This window comes from Megascapheus bottae, chromosome 3, assembly GCF_031878675.1.
Source record: "Megascapheus bottae isolate mThoBot1 chromosome 3, mThoBot2.hap1, whole genome shotgun sequence".
Lineage (NCBI taxonomy): Eukaryota > Metazoa > Chordata > Mammalia > Rodentia > Geomyidae > Megascapheus > Megascapheus bottae.
Genome location: NC_143511.1, coordinates 25,827,219 through 25,852,122, shown reverse-complemented (window position 1 = coordinate 25,852,122; position 24,904 = coordinate 25,827,219). Strand labels below are relative to the sequence as shown.

The window sequence follows — 24,904 nt, the reverse complement described above, 5'->3', positions numbered from 1 at the left end:
GGCTATAGCCTTGAGCTGAAGAGCTCAAGGACAACACCCAGGCCCAGAGTTCAAGTTCCACGATCACCACCACCAGCAATGAAGATATTTCCCTCAAGAAACAGCAACAGAGTGGAAACAACTGTACTTTAGTGAATGATCCCAAAATGAAAACAAGCATTGTGTGTGTGTGTGTGTGTGTGTGTGTGTGTGTGTGTGTGTGTGTGTGTGCCAGTCCTAGGGCCTGAACCTGGGGCTTGGGCACTGTCCCTGAGCTTTTGTTCTCAAGCCTAGTACTCTGTTCTTGAGCCACAACACCGCTTCCTGCCTTTTTTTTTTTTTTTTCTGGTTCACTGGAGATAAGAGTCTCATGGACTTTTCTGCATAGGCTGGTTTTGAATGGAAATCCTCAGATCTCAGCCTCCTGAGTAGCTAGGATTGCAGGTATAAGCCACCTTGCCTGGCTAGGATGTCTTCTTTATGGAAGTTTTAATGTTGGAATAGCAGTTAAATTTTCCCTTGCCCCTGAACATTTTTGTTTCTGTATTTTTTTCTTTTATATAAATTACAGACTTCAGAGACTCAAGCACAGAAAAGAATAACCCAGGGCACTACATCTCTAGACACATTCACTTTTAGAACCATGGAAGTGCTAAACTTGTCATTTCTTGACACTGAAAATGAGAATCTCCTTACATTTTTTGTGCAAATGCACCTCATGTACCTCTCTCATGCTCTCCCTACATGCTCGTAAGGACTGCAAAAAGATAGCACACAGACCACTTCTTCCTATTGTTGTGTCTGCTAGGCATAACTAATCAATTATAGCATTCTTTCCCCTGGAGAACGGATATAGTCTCAATATTCTCTCAGCATAATGTTCCACTCAGCCATTACTAACTGATCAGAGGTGAATTCTGAAATGAAAGCTGTCTATGTTCTGTTCTGGCTAACAAGATCAAGAGAGTCAACATTAGCAATCAATGAGGAAGTAGTTGTCATAGCCTATCCTTTCATCCCCAACATTATAATGTAGTTTTATGAATATAGGTGGAGGCTCTCAAAGTCTCCTATGATTAGTCATTCTTTCAAATGCAGGCTACCTATTATGATGACTCTAAACTAAAGACAGTGGAAGGCCCAAGAGATTCAGTGGAAAGAATAACTCAGGAAACTAGAACTAGTAGAATTCGCTGAGATTTTCCACAGATATGAAGCCATGTAGTTATGAGTTGCCATCAGGGGAAAAATATTCTGGGACATTCCATGGCTTTAGATTTGGGGAGGTAACAATAACAGCAGTATCTAAGAATGTGTCCATATCTACATTTGTGAAATAAATATTGTACTCTAGGGTAAAGAATTTCAGTGATCTCAGTTTCCTGGAATTCAGCGCTCTCAAGGTTACTTTTCCTTGCACATATTTGTCTCCAGTTCATATGTCTTTTCCAATCTTCTTAATATTATTGGAACAGAACAAGATTAAAAACTCAAGTGTAAAAGTATTTAACAATGCAGCATCAATATCTGTGGTTAACACTCCCCAGAATCCCTTCTGGGCAACATAAAGTACCATAATTTTCTTTTGGAGAACCACCCATAAGTTTAGGTATAGGCCTGCGACTCTGGTTCAGCCAATCAATCTGAAGACTTCATATTTTTAGCCATTATTTTTGGTTCAGAGATGAATTCATGACCAAATGGGAACCACTGAGTGCCTGGAGACTTTTCTCTGCCACTGCCAGAAATGAGGCACCTCTTTTTTTTTTCTCCTGGACTGAATGTAGAGGTGTAAACCTAAATCTAACTTGGTCAGCATGAGAAGCTCGTGCAGAATGAAGCCATACAACAGAAGACCAGAGCAAGAGGTGGTGGCAACACTGAGGTTGAGGCTGTAGGTCTAGTCTGGCAAGTACTCCTGCAGGTTCATCTCAATATTATTCATTTCTAATTTGAGAATAAAATTGATTTGCTGAGACTGAAGTAATAACTCACACACACATATACATACACACACATATATAATAATTGAGCGCTGCAAGAAAGGAAGCATTAGGACAGGAAGTGCACCCCAGCTTCGCTGCTAAGTAACGTTCTAGAGAGTAGAAGCTCCTGGCTCTGCCAAAATGTTTTCAGTGATTTAGCTTTTAATCCTGGGAAAGCAACTTTGAATTGCTTTTTCTTTTTGGCACACAAAGCATCACAAAATAGTGTTGAAAAATAAACAGGAGGACAAAGCCTTTCATAAAATCAGTCATGGCAATTCAAACAAGAATAACACAAGCACTTGTTAAGGACTTTGTAAGTCTGCATGGTCATCTCTACAGATCATGTTTCTGTAAAAAAATTACAAACTTCTCTCCCCCAACCCCATCTAAATACCATATTGCTGTTGTAGTCTGAGCTAAGAATACTTCCTCTTGCGAAGTATAGATAATTTTCAGGTTAGCTTCAGAAAGTATTAACTAAGCCCCTGTTTCCCTTCTCAGGTCAATTTGACTTTCTTGATTTTGGATTGGGGAGAGGACCCTCAGACTTGTAACATGAAATAAAAGAATCAGGCACAAGGAAAATCATTTCTCCAAAGTTCACAAATCCTTTCCTGCTTGTCAGTCTGCAGTGCCAACGGCAAGTCTCTGTGAAACCGTTTCAATGATCACAGAAGAGTAATTCTCAGTTGAGTGTTGGTGGCTCACACCTGTCATCCTAGCTATTCAGGAGGCTGAGATCTGATGACCATGGTTTGAAGCCAGCCTAAGCAGGAAAGTCTGTAAGACTTTTATCTCCACTAAACGAGGAAGAAGAAGAAGAAGAAGAAGAAGAAGAAGAAGAAGAAGAAGAAGAAGAAGAAGAAGAAGAGGAGGAGGAGGAGGAGGAGGAGGAGGAGGAGGAGGAGGAGGAGGAGGAGGAGGAGGAGGAGGAGGAGGAGGAGGAAGGGGAGGAGGAGGAAGGGGAGGAGGAGTAAGGGGAGGAGGGGGAAGAGGAGGGGGAGGAGGAGGAGGAGGAGGAGGAGGAGAAGGAGGAGGAGGAGGAGTTGTTATGACTCATGTGGCAGAGTGCTAGACTTGAGCAAAAGCAGCTCAGAGACAGAGTCTGGGCCCTATGTTTAAGCCCCAGGACTCACACTCACACTCACTCATATTCTCACACACACATTCACATTAATAATAATTCTCTCAGATCCTACATCTGTGGGGTAGGATCAATATAATACTACCTTCCCTACCACCTCCTTCACTGATTTATATGATGTATGTGAAAGTGTTAGGACCTCTACCAAAGTACCTAATTATAACCAATAGATAGAAGACAGACAGACAGACAGACAGACACTAGTACTGAGGTTTGACCTTAGAGTGTCACATTCTCCTTTGGCTTTTTAACTCAAGGCTGGCACTCTGCCACTTGAGTCACAACTCCACATCTGGATTTTGAGGGGAGTAAGATGTCCGTGAGCATTTTTGCTCAAGGCTAGTGCTCTATCACATTGAGTCATTTCTCCACCTATGGAGATAAAAAGTCTCATGGACTTTTCCATCAGGACAAAGCAATTAGAGGAGGCAAATATAATTCATGAAGACAGGGGTTTTCCACCTTTCCAAGTATTGAAACCTGGGGTGAGATGTTCTTTAGTGGGGAAATTTGCCTTTTTCCTGCAGAAAGCTCAGCAACACCTACTCCTACTCCAATTGTGAGCACCAGAATTGTGGTCCTTCTCAATGGCTCCTGGGGTCAGAGCAAACTGCCGCTGGTGGGGACGCTGCCCTCAGGAAAAAGCTGAATGTGCTGTACCTGGAAGCTGACGCTGCCCACAGGCAGGTAACTGTGGTCCTCCAGCATGCTCAGGTACTCTGCCACTAAGGCAGCTGCATGCACCAGGCACATGGCGGCCTCTGTGAAGCATTTCCTCTTGGTGTGTTTCTCCGCCATGTTCTGGAGCCAGGTGAGCCGCAGATCAGGAGATGTCTGGTAACTCTTGGCAATTCTGAGGGCAGATTGAGCAACAGGCTCAAGGACAACTGATTCATGATACTGCTATTCTACATCAGGTACAGAGTTACCTTACTGCTAGGGTGTGTGTGTGGGGGCAGTTCTGGAGATAGAATTAAGAACCTGGGCACTCTCCCTGAGCTTTATTGCTCAAAGCTGGTATACTACCCCAATGGTGCACAGAGCTCTACTTCTGGGGTTTTCTTTGGGGGGGGGGTAGTTCCCTGGATATAAGAGTCTCATGGACTTCCTGCTTGGGCTGGCTTTGAACCATGGTCCTCAACTCTCAGTCTCCCAAGTCACCAGGATTACAAGTGTGAGCCACCAATGCTTGGCACCTATAGAATTTTAAACCTACAGCTTCAGAAAATGGGAGAAAAGGTGAACATTTTCTTTCCATGCCCAGGTTTACCGAATCTCCCAAACCATCCCTTAGTTAATACTAAGCTGTTAAGAGAAGAAGAGGCCTGCTAAAAAGATGTCCTTTTTCCTAGACTTTGAGCACAGCCATCTTTTTCCTTTTCTCTCAAAATAATAACCCATTGCATCAGACCACTGCCATACACTTGATGTGTCCAACCTCATCCTTTTCTGTGCCTACCCAAACAATTCTGCCCATATTACCTGTGATTATTATGCTGGTAAGAACTGTACCATGACAAGCCCCGAACCCCCAAACGATACCTTTTTAATGATATCAGTTACCTGTACATAAGATCCATAAGCATCTCAGGGTCTTCCTGAAATTCCCTCATTTTCACTGTGTCATATAAAATGCTGTTCAGATTGCAGAGAAGTTCCTCTACCTGCAAAAGAGTGTAGGCCCCCCACCCCCAAAAATCTTGACTCTGTAGTTCATTGCAAGCAGTTAAGAATACAAGCAAACACTGAGAAAGCTATGGAATGGCTTTGTTCCAAGGAGCAGAGAGCAGAGGCGGAGAAGGCCCCCGGTCTGGATCATCTATGGCTTCTGTCTTTGCAAGTCCATGTGATTCTGAAGCCAGAGACAGTTGATTTTGGGGTCCACCATGTAGCCCTGCAATCTTACATTCTACATGTCTCCAACACTCTTTGTTTAAAAACAGTTGAACTAGTTCTAGCTCTTGGCATTGTGAAAAGTTCTGAATTTTACTCTGTGATGTCACGGTGTAAGTGGGGACCTATCAAGGAACAGGCTATGATCTGGAGCTAAACCATAAAGAAGACATGTATGTATGTATGTATGTGTGTGTGTGTGTATGTGTGTATGTGTATGTATGTATGTATGTATTGCCAGTCCTGGGCTTGAGCTCAGGGCCTGAGCACTGTCCTTGGGCTTTCTCAAGGCTAGAGCTCTACCACTTATGCCTTAGCACCATTTCTGGCTTTTTTTTCTATGTATGTGGTACCAAGGAATCGATCCCAGGTCTTTCTAGGCGAGCACTCTATCACTAGGTCAAACTCCCGGCCCTGGAATGTTTTATCTCCGCATCAATTCCATAGGCATTCAGCAGACATGAAAGAGATGACTGACCTCACAAGCTTACTTAGGAGTAAACTTGTTTATAACTGTCTAACTTGACTGACAGTATTCATTAGCAGTGCAAGCCATACCATCCTTGTAAACCATTTCTATTCATTATTTCCATCCCAAGATAAATCTCAGCTATTTAATCTAACCCACATGTCTTTTTGGAACCACCAGACTATAAACTAATGACCCTCCGCCCTTTTACTGCCATGTTGGGGCTCAATCCCAGGGCTTTGCGCATGCCAGGCAAGTGCTCTTCCACTCAGCTACTCCTCAACTCATTCCTTCCCTTTCTCGAAGGCTACACAGCATTATCATACACTTAAACATCCGTTTTCTCATCTTGTAGAGGTATACTTGCACTACTCAAAGCACTGAGAGTGGGTGCATATTGCACAGGCAATGAAGATTTGCATATATCACATGCAAACTACATACCAATAAAAACATGTGTATTTGTAATTGGCTGATCCCAACTTCAGGCATATGACACGGCATGCTGATTGGTCTACCTGGGTGGGAAAAGGCGTTGTCTGCATGGCAGTGTCCTCTTCTGAATAGGCTAAGATCGTCCTCAAGGATTTTCTCAGGTGTTCCTCATTAAAGTCTGGAGCTTTGCCCACCAGAGAGGCCAGAGACATGGTCACTTGCATCTTTACTCTCGCAAAGTTCTGTATCCAAGGGGAAAACAAACAGTGATCAGATGATATACAGCTGGTTCAACTAGTAAATAATGGAAGGGAGTAGGACCAGACACAATCAAATGTTTCCTTTATTCCAGTCTTAATCATTTCCTTCTCTCTCAATAAACTATGAGCTTACACTTAGGATTTCACGTTATTGTTTCGATGGTTTGGTTGGACACTGTGCTTCCATAAATCTGTCAGGACCCCTTTAAGTTTTCATAAACACTTGGGCTGCCTTCACATACAAGGCTGAAGGATTCTTTTATGCTGAGTCATATCAGCTATATCCTTTTGTGCCAAGATTCTCTGTTTGGAACTTTATTTAAACTGCAAAGAGGAATAGAACTTCCAAGGTTAGCATTTCTGAGATTTAGGATTTCCAGTAAGGAACAACTTTATGCCTCTCCTTAATGTTTATCAAAGTCATGGAAAAATATGGCTACCCCAAGAGATTGTGTGGAATGTCCTAGAGGATTGTAAGTTACCTTGAACATATTCTAGGACCAGAGCTGGAAGTGTAGCTCAGTGGTAAAATACATGCTTAGCATGTCGAGGTCCTGGGTTCACTCCCCCAGTCCCTCCATATCATGTCCCCTGCCAAATGTCCTAATGTCCTCATTTCTTCCATGAGCCAATTTATGTTTTAATAGCATTTGAGCATGGAAACTAACCATGACCAGAAAGCAAGTTTAAAGAATATAGCTAAATTTGCAAAAAAAATAAATAAAAATTAAAAAAACTAAAGTCAAGGTTTACTATTCTTTTATTATACTGAACCCCAAAGGATTCTAAGTTTCACCTAAAACTCAGGTCTAAATAGCATCAGTTAAAAAAAAATAGTATCAGTCATTTAAAATTCTCTTCCAAGCTCATCCTGGAACCAGCTAGAATTGGTATCAATTCAGAATTCAGGAACAGGACACCCTTTCCTTAATTCTTATACTTTCTGTGGCCTATTTCTTTTATAGATGCTACTTGGTTTATTTTTCACTCATGGGGCTTGAACTCGGGCCTGGGTACTGTCCCTGAGCAATTCAGCTCAACGCTAGCACTTTAACTCTTTGAGCCACAGCTCCACTTCCAGTTCTCTGGTGGTCAACTGGAGATAAGGGGCTCACAGGCTTTTCTATCAGGGCCGGCTCTGCACTTTAGTCATCAGATCTTAGCCTCCCGAGTAGCTAGGGTTAAGGTAAGAGCCATCCGTGCCTGGCTTAGATGATACTTGTTAAAAACCTATGGGTCTTAAAGAAGCACACTGATGGAAACCAATGCACTTTTTTTTTTTTTTTTTGCCAGTCTTGGGCTTGAGCTCAGGGCCTGAGCACTGTCCTTGGACTTTCTCAAGGCTAGAGCTCTACCACTTGAGCCTCAGCACCACTTCCAGCGTTTTTTTTGTATGTATGTGGTACCAAGGAATCGAACCCGGGTCTTCGCGCATGCTAGGCAAGCACTTTAACCACTAGGCCAAACTCCCAGCCACCAATGCACTTTTGAGTCCCAAAAGCCACTGTCAGATGCCAATGCACATGACTTCTGTTATGCGGCTTCATACATTTTTTTCCCCTTTTCTTTCATTCTTCCATTTTGTGTCCTGGTACTGACTGGTTGAACTCAGGGCCTCACGCTCTTCCTTGGCTTTCTTACGCAAGGCTGGCACTCTACCATGTAACCCACATCTCCACTGTTGGCTTTTGGGGGTTGGGGGAGGGCTAGTTAATTGAAGACAAAAGTCTCAGATGCTTTTCTGCTCAGATCTCACCCTAATGAGGGATAGTTAGGATGAGAGGCATAAAGGAGCTGTGCTAGAACACAAGGAAATGGCAACATTTCCAGGGTTTCTTCTAGTGCCTTGGCTATCAATGCTTTGTAACTGACATTCTCTCCTGGTGTTGGGTCGTGGCACTGGGGTAAACTCTTACACTGGTGGCCCCGAAGCTGAAGCGCATGAGGAGGTAGAGGGTGGCGCAGGCTTGGCTCCGGGTGACATCCATGCTGCTGCTACAGTGGTGTAGCACGCGCTGGCACAGGTCTGCACACTGCTCCACCTCCTCTTCAAACAGCAAATCTCCAAACTACAAAAGGATTCAAGGAGGCTGGTTAGGGATCGCCCAACACACAGTTCACATCGCTCTGGACCGGGTGTGGGTTGAAACACACAAATGAAATAAGCAACAATGCCCAGAAGAGTTCATACATTGCTCCACAGAGATAATGAGCTCTGTGAGTCAGAAGATGAATTTCAGCAATGAAGTCAACGTAAGAGTTAATTACGAACTACACAACCAAGGTTAGCGTTGTCAGGAACTTGACCATGAACCAAGCTGTGTTCACGGCTGAGGTCATAGCTTAGAAGGAATTACTTGCGAGCTTTGAGGACTGATGATTTAAAAAGGGGGAAATTATTGGACTACAGGACAGCAGAAGAATTCCACTTCCTAAAATTTAAAAGATCACCATGTAGAAGGCACTCACAGAGATTTCCCAGAAAGGATTAAAAATAATCTATAAGAACTACTAGCCAAATATAATCTCTACTCTCACACAATCAGAAATGAATTTCTAAACCTCCTATCATTATATGAACAGACATTTGGAAAGACTTTTATGGAGTTATACATAGCATTTAATTTCAGTCTGATAACAAATTGAAGCAAAAGGGTAGAACTGTCAAGTCATTCAACTATAAAGCCGTTCAGTTGATCTCTGCTCTCATGTGAATGACCATTTGAAATTTCCATACTTAGGGCTACATTTCCAATATGACACCACTGTTGGCCTTTTCTACAACGACTTTCTTTCATGTCATTTGACTATATTTTTATACTGGTACCAGGGCTTGAACTTAGAGCCCTATACGCTAACTTACTTTCTTGCTCACAGCTAGAACTGTACCAGTTGAGTCACACCTCCGGTTTAGCATTTTGCTAGTTCATTATAGGTGAAGTCTCAAAGATTCTAATGGTATTGCTGGCTATAGTACTGGGACATCTACTTTCTTCCCAGAAAGAATGAAGTCCTTTGTTCCATACCACTTCTTGCAGCTTAGTCTACCTGGAGAAAGAAGTGAAGCTGGATGACAATCTTAATTAAGAGTAAAAACACAAGCGTCTCATGTGTACCTTGGCAATGAGGGCTCGGAGTGTTGCGAAGCAGTGAGTCAAGTAGGTGGTGCTCTGATCACAGCTCAGAGAATTCACCAGGACCCTCAGAACACCTCCCAGCAGGCTGTCTTTACAATCCAGAGCTGAACTTGCCTATAGGGATGGAAGAACAGCATCATAGAAACCTGCCCTGTGCTAGTGGAGACTGCTGAGAATAGACTAAGAGCCCACGCTCCACTGCTTTCCATGGACAGTCTTTGCTTTCTCAAGGCTAGCACTCTACCACTTGAGCCACATTACCACTTCTGTCTTTTTTCTATGTGTACAGAGGAAATCAAACCCAGGACTTCACACATGCGAGGCAAGCACTCTACCCACTAAGCCACACTCCCAGCCTGCTGTGGACAGTCTTAAGGGTTTGATACAACATGATATCTATGTCTCAATGACTTTATTTCAAAGCTTCTAATTGGTTTGGGATGTGTGCTTAGTTCTGGTCTTTTAAATGAAGTTTAAATATATAACCCCCGTCCCCCATCTTGGGCCATAGATTCTGGGATATTCTTTGTATACAAGCTCTGATTTCTTTGTGAGCTTCCAAACTACAACTTTAAGCTTCCTACCACAGTAGCGGGCTGCTTAGTGGAAGGAATGTTTCTAAATAGAAGCTCATTACTAAGCTACAGAAGCCTAGGCAACACATAAGTTTAATTTTTTCCTGGAAAACTGCAAATACATTGCAAGACTTGATAGTATGGGTAATAATATGCTGACTCCTGTAGAGAGATACTCAGTGTGATATTGACCACTAAAATTAGCAATAATATGGAAGTCGTCAGACCTATCATCCATGGAGTTAAGGCTTCTGTAGCAAAAATCCTAATATTTACATATTACCTTACATACACCCATATATTTCAATCATCTCCAGATTACTTGTTGGTATGTTATTACAATGTAAATGTTATGCAAATAATCATTACACTATGTTCTTTAGGAAAGAAGGGGAAAATCTGTACATATTCAATACAGATGCAATTTCTTTTCTGATTGGTTGAGGACGTGGAAGACACCATATTTATGGGGGACTGGCTGGTCTTTCCCACTGCATGGACGACAATATCAATGGGCAAATGAATGGACTTTTATTCAGCAGTCTGAGTTGCAACCAAACATCACTTGTTCTGTTTAACCCGGGGTTTTGCTTATTTCAGTGACAATGGCTCCAAAGGTGGCCATCAGAAGACACCACACTACCCTCTCTGTTCCAGAAACTAAACAAAACCCACCATGCACACTGTCAAATGGGCATACATTTGGACTCAAACTCATCACAGGAATTCCCAGTGAGTTATCCAGCCAAAGAAGCCCAAAGAATATCTGGTATCTCTGGAATTTGTAAGGTAGATGTTATTATAAATAACAAACTTCCTAATTCCCTTCCCCCTTCCATTTTTTTTAAAAGGCATTTTGAATTCTGAACAAAGATTTTCTTTTTAAATTTCAGGAAACATATCTTTATCTAGCAAATGAAATCAGGTGTTTGTCATTCTTACCTGGATAATATTTTCCTGCATATCTAGAATGATTAAATTTGCTTCTGTTGCCAGATTGCCACTTATCAAGGCTTCTTGATCTAATTCTGCCTTTGTTCTAAGAAACAAAAATGGGTTAAATTAAAGGACAATCAAAGCTGGCCTTGTTCCAATGACAGCAATCTATGTAATAACAAAGAATTCTCCAGAAAAATATTTAAAAAAGCAGTAACTAAGGAGGGAGATATTTTCTAAGATTTGTATTTCATTAGAAAGATTGTTTAGGTAAAACTTCTAGGTCATCCTCATCTATCATTACTTTATTTTATTTATTTATTTAGTCGATCATGGGGCTTGAACGCTGGGCCTGGGCACTCTCCCTGAGCTTTTCAGTTCAGAGCTCATGGCTACTGCCTTACTTCTTGAGCCACAGCCCCACTTCCCATTTTCTAGTGAATAATTGGAGATAAGAGTCTCTTATTCTTTAGTGCCTGGGCTGGCTTTGAACCATAATTCTCAGATCTCAGCCTCCTGAGTAGCTAGGATTACAGGCGTGAGTCACTGTACCCGGTTCTATCATTATTAAGAACAATGACAATTTTGAAATCAGAAACAAAAATTTGTTAGAGAAGTGATTACTGGTTGTTACTGGCTATGAGTCATATCCATCAGATTGTTGTCTAAAGCCTTTCAAGCCATGCCTGAAATTCCTGCCTGAAAATTATCTCTGCATCACAGTGAGGGAAGGCCCTGGCCGAGGCTAGAGAGACTGGGTATAATGTGAATTTGGCAAACAGAGATGCTCTTGCGTGAGAAACGCTTCTAAACTGAGTCAGGGGAGATTTAGTCCCTTAACTCCCCCAAACCACCTGAGGTTTTATCCACTGTTCTGCCCAGTGAAGTTCAGGACTTAGTAGGCTGTTACCACAGACAGAGGAAGTGTTCACTATCTTATCAAATATGTTTAGTTTTAGCCCTCAGATGTCTAAATTCTTGTACATACAGCTCTCTTTGTCTGTCTTTCTTGGATGGAACACACACACACACACACACACACACACACACACACACACACTACTGTGATCCAAGTAGGATTTTCTTCTTCAATTTGTGGTAAACAAATGAAACAAATGTAAACAAAGAAAACACTACTCATTTATATTATCAACACCTATAAAATATTAATATTTTTGCAAATTTTCCTATTATCCTTCAAAAATGCATTTGCTCTATGAATTAGGAAGCTGAGATTATATAACCAAATCATGTGTCTGAACTGTTTTTGTTCATGTAACAACCAATTCAGAAGCACGTTCCTCTGTCATTAAGATGATCTGCAAGCATGTCAACAAACTAGTATTTTGTTCTTCCTCTGTTCTTAAGAATTTGCAATATCTTGAACATTTTAGAGAATTTCAAGTCATCCTAACATAAATATCCTTGAAAGTACACCTTTGTAGCCATTTCTGTAATGGAAATATGAATTTGAAGTGATGTATCTTTCTCCCCATTAGCTTTTGTCATTAAGCTTTGTGAGGTTGCTAAATACCAAGATACTTTAAATACTGGTCAATGTGATATATTTTTACCGGCTATAAACCACAGTTCCTTATACCTTTGGCATCCTTGGTTCCTGAATAACCATATTACACAGTGATGTTTAATTTTTCTTCCCCCTTGAAGTGATGGAGTTGTCTCAGTAAAACATACAAGAAGCCTGGGGATTGGGGAAAGTTTGGACTTTAAATAAAAAGTAGCACAAAGTTGCACAGTCACTCACTTATCTAACTTCTCATTAGCTTGCCGCCACTGTGTCTGCTCTTTCCTCCATCTCAAATTCTCATTTAGGCCTGGAAATCGGTCATTCCCTAGGAGTTAAGAAATGCAGGAGAGGAATTTGATTAGTATGAAACCTGCCAAGAGAACCACAAGTTCTGTCCGGAGCTCCACACAGGGGAGGAGAGAACTCAGTACATTTCTCAGATTAATTAGAGTCTGCCGCCACTGTAAGGAGACAGCGCCATGTTCCTAAGTCTGAGTTGTTCTGTTCCTACATGGGCAGGCTGGGGCCTCGGAAGAATCCTGAGCACATTCTCCAGTGAAATCCTCTTCAATATTGAGAAACAGAGTGGATTTGTCTGGGGAAGCTGCTGGACCATCACTGATCATGCTAAACTCCCCTTAAGTGCCTGTCATTGGATCTCCTTGAACAGGGTAGGCTTAGTCTCGGTGAGGCACAGTGAAAAAGATGCAGGGTATCTGGCATTTCCTTCTGTCCTAGTGACGAGCTCAGTCTTTGAAGGTCAGCCCTGGTATGCTGATGTCCTTAGAGGATAGGGATTTGTGGTATTCTAGAAGTTTCCTGGCATCTCAGATGTTACCAGAAAGGTTCCAGAGAGATTTCCTTTCCCACCAAAGCATGCAGAATGGCGTGATGGAAAGCAGGAAAGGGCTCACCCCACACACCTGGAGTTCGGCAGCGACGCATCATCTCTCCTCTGGCCCCTTCTCCCCTTAGCAAAGCCTCTTCTAGCCTGGCCTTGACATCTCTTGACTTCTGCAGAACTTGAGTGCTGACTTTGTCAGAACTCTGTTTTCCCTGGACAGGACAGAGGCAGAAGGACATTCAATTGGGTGTGAGCTCCACTGATGGGGAGAATGTCAAAAAGCAGAGTGAGACTCCATGGCAGGATTGGATTGTTGGGACTGGCACGTGTTACATGGGAATGGAGAACCCTGCAGAAGACAGAGTCCCCGTGCAATGATCAGATCCGTAATACACAGAGGGGAGGGATGTGAATATATAAATATGAAGAATTAATGATACTGCCACATAAGTAACTGGGCCCTGGGACTGGCATTCACTAGAAACATGCATCCTTACCTTATACTCAAAACAGGAGACACAGATGAAAAGCAGGTCCAAAATCCTATTCAATTGCATGGATGGCAGGTCGGCAATCCATCTCCGAATGAGACTCTGATCTGCATTTTTCATGATCCACAGAAAGCAGATCATGAGGTTCCGGGTGGTATCTGCATTCAGTATGTTGTACTGCTTGTAGGGCTGTGAGAAGCAGCATGGGGGGTGCAGCCAGAGGAAGAAGTCAAATGATAAACCTGAGAGTTTGAGGGATGCTAATTTCTTAGAACATACCACCCACTTCCTCGCCAGCTAGGCCATAAAGCTTCAAGAAGCCCTGACTTCACTAGGCCAGGGAAATTCAAGACAGCATTTCAGCTAGATTTGCAGCCACAGAACTGAGCAGCCTCTGTCTAAGAGCACTGTAGTCTAATGGTTGACCAGAGACCTTGATCACGCTCCTCAATTCAAGGGTACAAAGGAACTTTCTCACCACTAAGATTTCCAAGTACTTTTAGTCAGTAGAGAGTTAGACTTACAGAAGAGAACTAGCCTGGCTGGTTGCCACGGATAACATACATGTTCATGGTTCGGCTAGTTTATCACATAGTTCAAGGGTCATAAACTGCTCAGTTAATCAAATCCACATGTGAGTAGTGGAGCTCTCTACAATGGGACATCAAGTACAATTTATGTTTGCTTGTGGATGGGTGCAGATGCTCAAACCATTTACTGTAATAGTCTATACTATAATAGCCTAATGACAACTATTGGTTTTAGTATGCCTAGTGTACTTTTGGTAAGTCATTACATCAGCACAGAAAACAAGGCTGTACCCCTGGAGAATGTAGTGGTGATATTGCAGTGAGGTAAGTTGGCCGTAAGCTAGCTGCTGTGTGAAGGAATGTTTGTGTTGGATGGAGAGGATAACATGACCAAGTTACTTTCACTGGAGTTATTCTGGGTATATGGACAAAAAGAACTGAAATCTTTAGGGATAACTTCAGAGGGAATATGTTCAAAGAGGTGACCATTGGGCTTCTTAGTAACTGTCTCCCAGGTAAATAAAAAAACAAGACTGCTTCAAGTAGGTAACTTCAGTAAGGTGGCTATCTGAAAGAAGGAGAAGGTCCTAAAACATAATAGTTATCTAACTGCCCAGATCAGTGATGTCAAACCTCAACTATCCTTTCTCTTGTTTAACTCCCTGCCTGCTGCCTGTTGGGAATGGGAGGCTGCTAAATGCTGGAAGGGATCCAGAGAAAGTCATCCAGCAAAGAAAAGCAGAGTTGAGAAAGCCAAGACAACCAAGTGAGTTCCTTGCAGATCAACAGCTTACACAGACATGCAAAATCAAATTGATTGGCTACCAATAATTTTGGGTTCAACTTCCATTTCCCTTCACCTCTCCAGCTCTTCTCCATCCTACTGCCCCCCAAATAAAACTGGAAGATCTGGGGTGCAGTACTGTTTTGGGAAGGGATAATCAGATTGTAACAACAGAAATGAGTTACTTCTACATTGCTGAAGCAGCCCTACTTTTAAGATCCACAGAACTCTTGCAATAGGACAGAGCTGAACAAACAACTCTTTTTGCGATACCTGATAAAGAAAAGTTGAAGTGTTTTGCTTAAGAAGTACTTGCTCCAAGCTTTTGAAGCAAGTTCTTCTTAAGCAAAACACTTCAATAATAACCTTCTCCTCCTCTTCCTCCTCCTTCCCCTTCTTCCTCTTCTTTTGCCTCTTCCTCCTTTTCCCTTTTCTTCTTGAGATATAGAACAACTTGACAAACCATGGAATAAGTCCAGATCAAGATCTCAAAATTTAAAAAGGAAAGCCTTGATTTCCCAAGTTCATCTCTTTTCTTGAACTCCGCATGCTGGGACTGGTGGAATCTGACTCATCGATCTTTGGCTGTTGCCAGATCTCTGTCTGATCTGTGTATTCTCAGCCACCAGTCCCATGGGGGTTCTTTCAACATAGTGATGAGGCAGAAATAATCCAGGCATGTTCTATGTGGGATTCTCCCACGGGAAGAAGGGAAAGACAGACAAAAAGTAAGCTAGACAACTGTGTGCCAACATACCAAAGAAGATAGCATTGTTCCACTTGTCTTCAAATTAAAATGATTTCCTGCTATAGCCAGGGCCACGTTCTGGTTGATTGAACTGGCCCCATCTTGGTCTTCATCTAAGCCATTGGTGCGGTTCTTTCCACTACGCACATCTGCAGCTGCAATGAAAATATCACAGGTGACTCAAGCCAAAGATAGCATCTCCCTACACTCTTCAACACCCAGTGACGGATAGAAGTTTCTTAGTCATTAAAGTCAGCACAGTCATTTTGTGTGTGTGTGCGTGCATACATGTGGTATGTGTGTGTGTGTGTGTATGGGGGGGGTGTTGCTGGTCTTGGGGGTTGAGCACAGGGCCTGGATATTATTTCTGAGCTTCTCTTTTGTTCCGAGACTAGCACTTACCACTTGGGCCACAGTTCTATCTCTGGCTTTTTGATGGATAATCAGAGATATGAGTCACATGAATTTTCATGCCCTGCCTGGCTTTGAATTGTGATCCTCAGATCTCAGCCTCCTCAGTAGCTAGAATCTCATGGCACCTGGCTAGCACGATAGTTTTAAATTTGATATTTAACATTTTTTATCTGCTATTATCTCTAGGGAAAGGGAAATAGGTTAAGAAAGAAACAAAATATCAACTAACAAGAAATTATGTTAAAAATTAGTTTTCTGAGTGTAAAACTCAGAACTTTGTGTCTGGTGCTCTATCCCTTGAACTGTATCCCTAGCCCTTTTTGCTTTTAGTTGTTTTTTTTTTTTTTAGTAGGGTTTCTTGTTCATGAAGATTTTCTGTTTAGACTTCTTAAGCTGTCAGGATGGTGTGGTGTCACACCCAGCTTTTTATTGGTTGACATGGGATCTCCTAAACATTTTATCTGGGCTAGCTTCAAACCAAAATCCTCATAATTCCACCTTCAAAGTAGCTAGGATCATAGGCATGAACCACATCTGGATGAAATTAATTTTTAAATTATGAAAATAAAAGCTGTTACAATCCTTCACCATAATGTTTTTTTACTTTATTCATTTTATATAGCAATCAAATAAAAAGGAAACTATAAGTATAGAATTAATCAAATATATTATAACATGCTATTATCACAATTTATTAAATTTCAAATGTTGGAAGTGAATGCTAATGTGTTGTATCTGCATAGTATAGCCATATCTAGGTTTACGCTAGGTCTAAATATATGCAACATGAAAGAGAATCAACCACCTAAAAGTCTGGCTTTAAAAGAATACTACAAATCATATGTATAGAAACTATTCAAGCGCTTCTTGGGAAAATGTGTTAAAACTCTTGGTATTGATCGACTCACTAAAAAATCATATTTTATTAGACCTGTCAACACAATAGCAATTTGGACCTTCAATTTTTCAGAGAAATTTGAGTGTAGACAGCATTTCACCTGCTAAAGTTCTAAACAGCAGACTCAACTTTCAGAAATAATAATTCACTTTTGTGCTTTTAGGCAGTTGGCTTTTAAAACAAATAGTGAAATAAACAGCATAGGGAAATCATGGAAGACTTGACAAAGTGATTAATACTAATGTGAGAATATGCTCTCATTTCTCCTTAATTTCCATAACGGCATGGTTACAAGAAAGAGTAAAGGCCATAAATGCTTGATATGCAGAATATGCATTTCCTAGTTTTATCTTTATCTTAACTCTAAGAAGGAGGCTTCGCTACCATACTTTTACAGTGTACAGAGGAAGGCAAGGAGTGGAAAGCTGAGATTGTGAAAGGCCACACAGAACGATAAATAAGGCCGAGCTTTGAATTCAGATGTAGCCTTGTTTGAAAGACTATATCCTTATGAGATCATCAATCTGAAAGTTGTATAGGCAATAGATGTGCCAATATCTTCTGTATTAATGGAATTCCTTTTAATGTTTTCCTTCTTGTCTTCGTGACAAATGCCTTTGCTATGAGAGACATACAGTTCGATACAGAGGCAAAGAAGCCTTTGCAATGTAAAACTCTCAAAGTCCACATGCTGCAAAGCTCTGATGATGCTAAGAGCCTTGTTTGGAAAGTTCTAACAGAAAGAAAGCTTTAGACCCATGCTGGTGACTCATACCTGAAATCCTAGCTACTCAGGAAGCTGAGATTTGAGGATCAGGGTTTAAAGCCTGCTTGGGCAGAAAAAAGCTAAGGGAGAGAACGAAAGGTCCTGAGTGCAAGCACAAGTGCACACATGTGCACACACACATACACACTCACTCACTCACACAGGAAGGAAGCTTTAGAGAATATGTGCTGTGCTTCTTTGCTTTATGAACAAGTCACAGCTCTTCATATGATTCATATATTCATATTCCAGCAAAGAATCTCCAAATGCACTGTAAGTCAGTGCCATGGTATGCAGGGTGCCCTTCTGTTTTGCAGACAGCTCTGCTTTCAATTGCCCTGTGGCCTGGTGCTCCTGAGAAAGCGCTTCATCTCCTCCAGGTGCCAGCTCACTCTGTGAGTCAGGCTTGTTTCTGAAATTCCCTTGCCTCTGGGGCCAGACAGAGCTCCAGAAACCCTTGCCCTCTGCCTCTCCATTTTCAGAGCTTCCCTTCTGGCAGAACTTTCCTTTGGCAGTTTGTGGGAGGATTCTTTTTCTTATAAAGCAAGAAAACCGACCTTGTATGAATTAAAGACCATGATTGTTTTCATGTTTAATAAACCGAATGATTGCTATTATAATGATTTTTTAACTTAAATCATACGTGATACTTCGTGTTTGGAGGAAGTCAGAATTTCAGAATGGTTCTGAAGTGTTCCTGGATGACTTCCTGTAAGGACAGGCTCAGATAAGCAACTCTAGACCCCAGTTTATAACAATGGTTTGGGTCAGGTGCTGGTGGCTCAAGCCCTAGTGGCTCATGCCTGTAATTCTAGGAGGATGAGACCTGAGCACAGAGTCTTATCTCCAACTAATTAAAAACAAAACAAAACAAAACATTAAGTGGAAATGTGATTTGAGTGGTAGAGAATATTAGCCTTGAATAAATAAGTTCAGGGGCAGTACCCAGACCCTAAGGTCAAACTTCAGGACCAGCACAAAAAATATTTTCATACACGTATTAAAAACTATTTTAATACACATAACCATTTTAATACCATATATAATATACTTGACTATGTTTACTCACGTATTACTCTGTCTTGTCCTTCTCTACACACACAGATTGGCAACTTCTAAGAATTTCCATTGAGCTTGGAGAAGAGCAATTATTACTCCAAAGTGATCAGAAAAGTGTGTGTGTGTGTGTGTGTGTGTGTGTGCGTGTGTATGTGTGTGTATAATTTCTAATCCACACTTTATCACATGGAATCAAGAAATGAACAAACCACTAAGAAAAATGTATCCTTTCTCCATTGCTATTAAACAAGAGATACGGACATAATAATCAGCCTGTGTGGTAAAGGCAAAATTTTTGTCGTGGTAGGAATTTCCTAATTCTGAAAGATACCATATAATTTTTGGCATGAACCAAAAGAATTGTTCAGTTTTACTTGGTGTTGCTTGTTTGCTTAAACATTCATAAAGCAAAGCAAAGCCCCATCTGTATTTCAAGGACATAAGGGCAGTGACCTCTGAAGAAAGCAGTCTGTTATTACATTTCATCCTTTGTATTGCATGATTCATAAATTTTGTTGAGCCCATTTGGGAGGGGGAGAGAGAGAAAAGAGAAAAAGAGGGAAGAAAGAAGAAAGAGAGAAAAGAAAAAGAAGAGGAAAAAAATAAAGAAAAAGAAAGTGAAGAAGGAAGCAAAGAGAGAAGGAGGGAGGGAGGGAGGGAGGGAGGGAGGGAGGGAGGGAGGGAGGGAGGGAAGGAAAGAGGGAGGGAGGGAAAGAAAGAGGGAGGAGGGAGGGAGGGAAAGAGGGAGAGAGGGAAGGAAAGAGGGAGGGAGGGAAAGAAAGAGGGAGGGAGGGAAAGAAAGAGGGAGGGAGGGAAGGAGGGACAGAAGTAAGGAAGGGAGGGAGGAGGATTTGAACACGTACTATTACATGTTTATTGTTGGGAGCCAGAGTGGAATCAAACTGTACCTTGACTTGCATCAGATGATGGCTATATTGTCTTATTGCTTTCTGGCCCTATTCTATGTAAATGACCTGAGAATTACCATATGAATGTAACACCTGGAGGTTCCCTGGGAGAGGAGGAGGGAAGAAAGGGGAGTGGAAAATAAACGCGGCAGTCTCGGCAGTCTTTGCCTGGACTGCGGACATCCCGGACCCGGTGTGTCTGTCTCTCTTCTTTTTCTTCCTAGTCCTTGTCCCCTATTTCAGGAACCCCAATCTGCGAACCCTGGTTTGCTGCCGGTTGGCCCGGGCAGTTTATAAAATGTGTTGGGGCCTGTGTTATAAAGTTTTGGAAGTATGGATTCTTATTATAAGCATGGAGTTGAGGGGAGACCTCATTCTGGGGTGCATTCGGCAGGGGTACCATCAGTCTGAGGAAAGCAGCAGAGAGATTCTTACCTGTAAAGTCATAGAGCTGTGGCAAAGCATCCAAAATGATGCCAACCAAAGGTAGGTAGAGGGTGGCAACTTTGACCTTCACCTCTGGTTTGACACACCGTTGGTCCAGGTCATGAGAACTGAGCAGGCTGTGGATGGCACTCACAGCTTTCCTCTGCACCTTGTTGATCCTAAGGGTGCGACACAGAGAGCTAGAGGTTACGGGGAAGTGAGATGGCGTAACATGCTCTTAAATTAAACTGAGCTGAGTGCAGTGGCTCATGCCTGTACTCCCAGCTACTCAGGAGGCTGAGATATGAGGATCGTGGTTCAAAGCCAGCCCCAGCACTACAAAGCTGGGAGACTCTTACCTCTAATTGATCTCTAGGAAACAGGAAGTGGGGCTGTGGCTCAAGGGTAGGGTGGTAGTCTTGAGCTGAAGAGCCCAGGCCCAGAGTTCAAGCCCCATAACCTGCCCCCCCCAAAAAAAAAAGAAAAGAAAAAAAAGAAAAAACAGTGACCAATGCTCTTGGACAAGCAATTGGCAATATGAAGAATTAAAGTAGAATGTAAGTTCTGGAATCCAGAAACTGTCATGAATCTATTGCTTATGGCATATTTTCAAGTTTATCATGTAACATGAACACTTTATTCCTTTGTTACTCAATATTTCATCCTATAAACAACCTCATTTTATTTATCTGTTCATAAACTGATGAATATTTGGAGTTTTTCCAGTTTGGGGCTATTATGAGTTTGAATGCTTATAAATATTCAAATATATGCAGAAATAAGTATGATTTTTGATGATTTGGGTGTACATTTCAACACAGAATCACAAGATTGTAGAGTAACTCTATGTTCAACTTTTCTTTTTGCCAGTGCTGGGGCTTGAACTCAGGGCCTGCATGCTATCCCTGAGCTTCTTTTTGTTCAAGGCTAGCACTCTACTACTTGAACCACAAGGACCACTTTTCCATTTCCCTGAATAGTTTACTGAAGAGTCCCATGGCCCTTTCTGCTGGGGCTAGCTTTGAACTGGGATCCTCAGATCTCTGCTTCCTGAGGAGCTACAATTATAGGCATGAGCTACCAGCACTTGGCTTACTTTCAACTTATAAAGAAACTAACATGTTGTTGCTTCCTCCCCACCCCCCAGTCCTGGGGCTTGAACTTAGGGCACTGTTCTTGGACATTTCTTGTTCGATTAGTGTTCTGCCACTTGAGCCACAATGCCACTTCTGTGTATGTGCTTTTTCTGTGTATGTGGTTCTGGGGAATTGAACCCAGAGCTTCATACATGCTAGGTGAGTACACTCCCATTAGGCCACACTCCCAGCCCGTTTTTTCTTTTTTCTTTTTTTTTGTGGGTCATGGGGCTTGAACTTGGCCTGGGCGCTGTCCCTGAGCTCTTCAGCTGAAGGCTACCGCTCTACCCTTGAGCCGAGCCCCACTTCCCATTTTCTAGAGGTTAATTGGAGATAAGAGTCTCGGGTCCTCTTGTGCCCAGCTGGCTTTGAACCTTGATCTTCAGATCTCAGCCTCCTGAGTAGCTAGGATTACAGGTGTGAGCCACCATGCTCAGCTTTTTTCTTTTCTTTTTTAAACAGTAGCTGTATCATTTGATTTCTGCACCAGCCCTATCTAAATGCTTCATCTTTTCCATGATCCCCTTCCCTTCCCTCTTTCTCCCATGCCTTCTCCTTCTTAAAAATATGATGAACTCTGGGCTTTGTGCTCTGAGCAGAACAGCAGGAGGAGGAGCAGGAGTGGCAGGAGGCGCTACTGCTGAGCCACGCCTCCAGCTGTGATTTTTGCATTCCTTATTTTTGAGATAGTCTTGGTTCTGCCACATATATTCCTGGACCAGGATCTTCCTATTTTAGGATTCCCATCCTAGCTGGGATGTTAGGCATGTGCTGCCAGGCCCACAATGTCTCAGTTGAATGGAATTTCACTATTCTTCCAAGGCTGGCTTTGAACCACTATTCTGTCCTGAGCCTCCTCAAGTAGCTAGAATTATAGGTATGAGCCATGAGCACCCAACTAAGGAATTGCTTCCTTAATTTCACTTTTAGGTTTGTCATAAGTGTATAAAAATATAATTGACTTGATTATTAATCTTATATCTTGCAATCTTGACAAATTCATTAGTTCAGTTTTCTTACTCATTTCTGTATTTTTAAATAAACAAGATTATCTTATGTATGAAGTTTTGCATTCCAACTCAATATAAATGTCTCTTCTTGATTCTTGTTCTTTTGCTCTTGTTCTAGTACTTTATTGATTAGAAATGACAAAGGCTGACATTTTGGTCTTATTCCTGGCCTTAGAGGAAAAGCATTTGGTGTTTCACTAATAAGTTGTTAGTTTTCTATGGTGAGTTTTCCAATAGACCTTTAATCAGGCTGAGAAAGTTCTCTTTTATTTGTAAATGGTATTTAAGCCTGACAGGGAGTTTTAGATTTCATCACATGCATTTTCTGTAGCTATCAAATGACAATGTGGATTTTTGTCCTTTATTCTATCAGTATGGTATGCCATATCTATCTGATTTCAATGCTAAATTATTTTTCATTCCTGGAATAAGTCCTAATTTGCCACGATGTAAAAATCTTCTTGACATTTATTTTTACACTGTTGGAAAATGAGAACCCACTATGCTTGGTCATCAATCTCAATAAAATATATGAAGTAAAACTCCAGTCTTAACCTACAATTTTTTTTTTTTTTTGGTCAGATGTGGGGCTTGTCTCAGAGCTTAGGGCCTGGGCACTATCCCTGAGTTTCTTGAGTTTTGCTCAAGTGGTAATACTCTACCACTTAAACCACAACACTACTTTTGCCTTTTTCTGTGTATGTGGTACTGAGGAATTGAGTCTCGGGCTTCATGCGAGCTAAGCAAGCACTCTACCACTAAGCCACATTCCCAACCCATGCAGGCTACATTTCAAAGGTGTGCTTCCTCCTGTCTTCTTATCCTACTGGAACTGGTTTATGTTTCAGTGATGCATTGCAGTTTTCTAGCCTTCCACAGGGATGCTAGGAAATTTCCACATGCCTGAGAAACAACAATTTAATGATGTGTATAGGATCCAGGGAGCCCCAGCTTGCAGTAGTTCTCCTTAGAACTATAGCACGGTGCAAGCACAGAGACAATGGATTCCAAGAGCCCCAGAGGGGTGCGGGGGGAGGGGTGGTAGGGAATGAGGAAGCCTGACCAAGAGGCAGTTCCTGAGGTTTTAGCCACCATGGTAAAGTCCTGACCGGTTTTAATGACTTTCTAGGAGAGTGAGAAAGAGTAAACTCAGCAATCAGCTATTACTTTGTAGCCCAAAGAGTCAAACTGTTAATTAGTTGCTCTCTAGGTGGGGGGGAGGGGAGTTGGAAGCTGCGCAAAGGGCCTCTGTGTGCATTTGAAGGATGTAGCTACCTGATTAAATATAATAACACCTCAGTGATATCTGAAAGCACTCTGCCTTACTGTAAGTTATAGCTCTGCAACAATGTTACAAGGAATTAAAAAAACAGATTGCCGGAGTTGTTTCCCAATGGAGGGCAAATGGCCAAAAAACCCCTAAAAACTCAAGATAAAGTAAACACAAAAGATTGCTCTCAAAAAATCACTTGGAGTTCCCAATTAAGAAAGCAAGTTTATAAATAGGAAGGCAATCTCCTTTGTGTTCCAAGTTTCTTTTTTGCATCTTAATCTGGTATATGTTGGGGGTAGTTTTTGTTGTTTAGGAAATATATTTCATTGAGAGGAAAGCTGTACTGAGAAAATGAGAAGGAGATGAGCTCGAGTGGAGAGAAGATGGGAGTTGAAGTTGAGAAACACATAACTGCTAGTGGCTGACCTGTCTCTGGGTGTTCAGCTGGAGCAAAGATAGGAAGTTTCCTGAGTACTCTTCATCTGGGAAAGCCTGTCCATATGAAGCCTAATGTATCCCCATCAGAGGTCACCTACTTCATGGATACAGAAGCATTTTGCCATTGCTTCTGTGTGTGCTTACCTTTGTTAAAATGGGGGCTATAAGTAAGTAGGCAAGTGTATATTTATCACATACGAAGGCCTGGCTTTAGTTTTTAGCACCTCACATCACTTTGTTCCTCGGGACTTCAATGATCAAAGCATTCTTGGTTAAACTACTCAATAAATAAGTGACCAGAAGATGTCACTTTGGGTCAGGGGGGTATAGCTCAAACATAGTGTGCTTGCTCAGCATGCCCGAGGTCCTGGGTTCAAAACTCTACCCTTACAGAATGAGAAACAAACAAACAAAAAAAGAAGTCACTTTATGGTTCCTCTCTCTTTCTCATGCCATTCTACATCTAAACTTTAGGGGCCAATTTCTCGAGACCCGCACTTCTGTTCTTGTAATCTGGTGAACAGGAGAGTTGTTGTCGTTGTTGTTTTTGAAGCATAGGAGACGGAACTGCAAACCTTATTAAGGAACATGTTTCCCTTTGGCCCCATGTATCACGGAAACAGCAGATCCCTACCCCTCTCCTTCAGCATCCAGCGCAGCAGCCAGCTCGGTCAAGAGGAGCCCGGTGAGGAAGTGCTGCTGTCGGAACTCAGGAGTCAGGTCGAACAGGCTGGCTATCTTTGGGTCCTGGAAGCTGGAACAGGAGCTGGAGTTCTACAGAGAACACCGCAGCGTGTGTGAGTGTGAAGAACGGCAATCACCATACCTCAGGCAA

At 42.0% G+C, this 24,904-nt stretch overlaps 1 protein-coding gene across 2 annotated transcripts in view; it reads right to left on the bottom strand.

Moving 5' to 3' along the window:
* Positions 1-24,904, bottom strand: part of Dock8 (dedicator of cytokinesis 8) — a 157,958-nt gene that overhangs the window by 16,815 nt on the left and 116,239 nt on the right. Inside the window, exons 28-39 of one of the 2 annotated variants that reach the window (XM_090329689.1) lie at positions 24,704-24,843; positions 20,222-20,391; positions 15,751-15,896; positions 13,686-13,868; positions 13,259-13,400; positions 12,582-12,669; positions 10,823-10,919; positions 9,285-9,419; positions 8,085-8,237; positions 5,992-6,150; positions 4,675-4,775; positions 3,772-3,964 (exon numbers count right to left, since the gene is read on the bottom strand). In XM_090329689.1, the coding sequence (XP_090185815.1) occupies positions 3,772-3,964; positions 4,675-4,775; positions 5,992-6,150; positions 8,085-8,237; positions 9,285-9,419; positions 10,823-10,919; positions 12,582-12,669; positions 13,259-13,400; positions 13,686-13,868; positions 15,751-15,896; positions 20,222-20,391; positions 24,704-24,843 (1,707 nt within the window). The remainder of the gene's footprint in view (positions 1-3,771; positions 3,965-4,674; positions 4,776-5,991; positions 6,151-8,084; positions 8,238-9,284; positions 9,420-10,822; positions 10,920-12,581; positions 12,670-13,258; positions 13,401-13,685; positions 13,869-15,750; positions 15,897-20,221; positions 20,392-24,703; positions 24,844-24,904) is intronic. The other variant, XM_090329690.1, reaches the window with a different exon arrangement.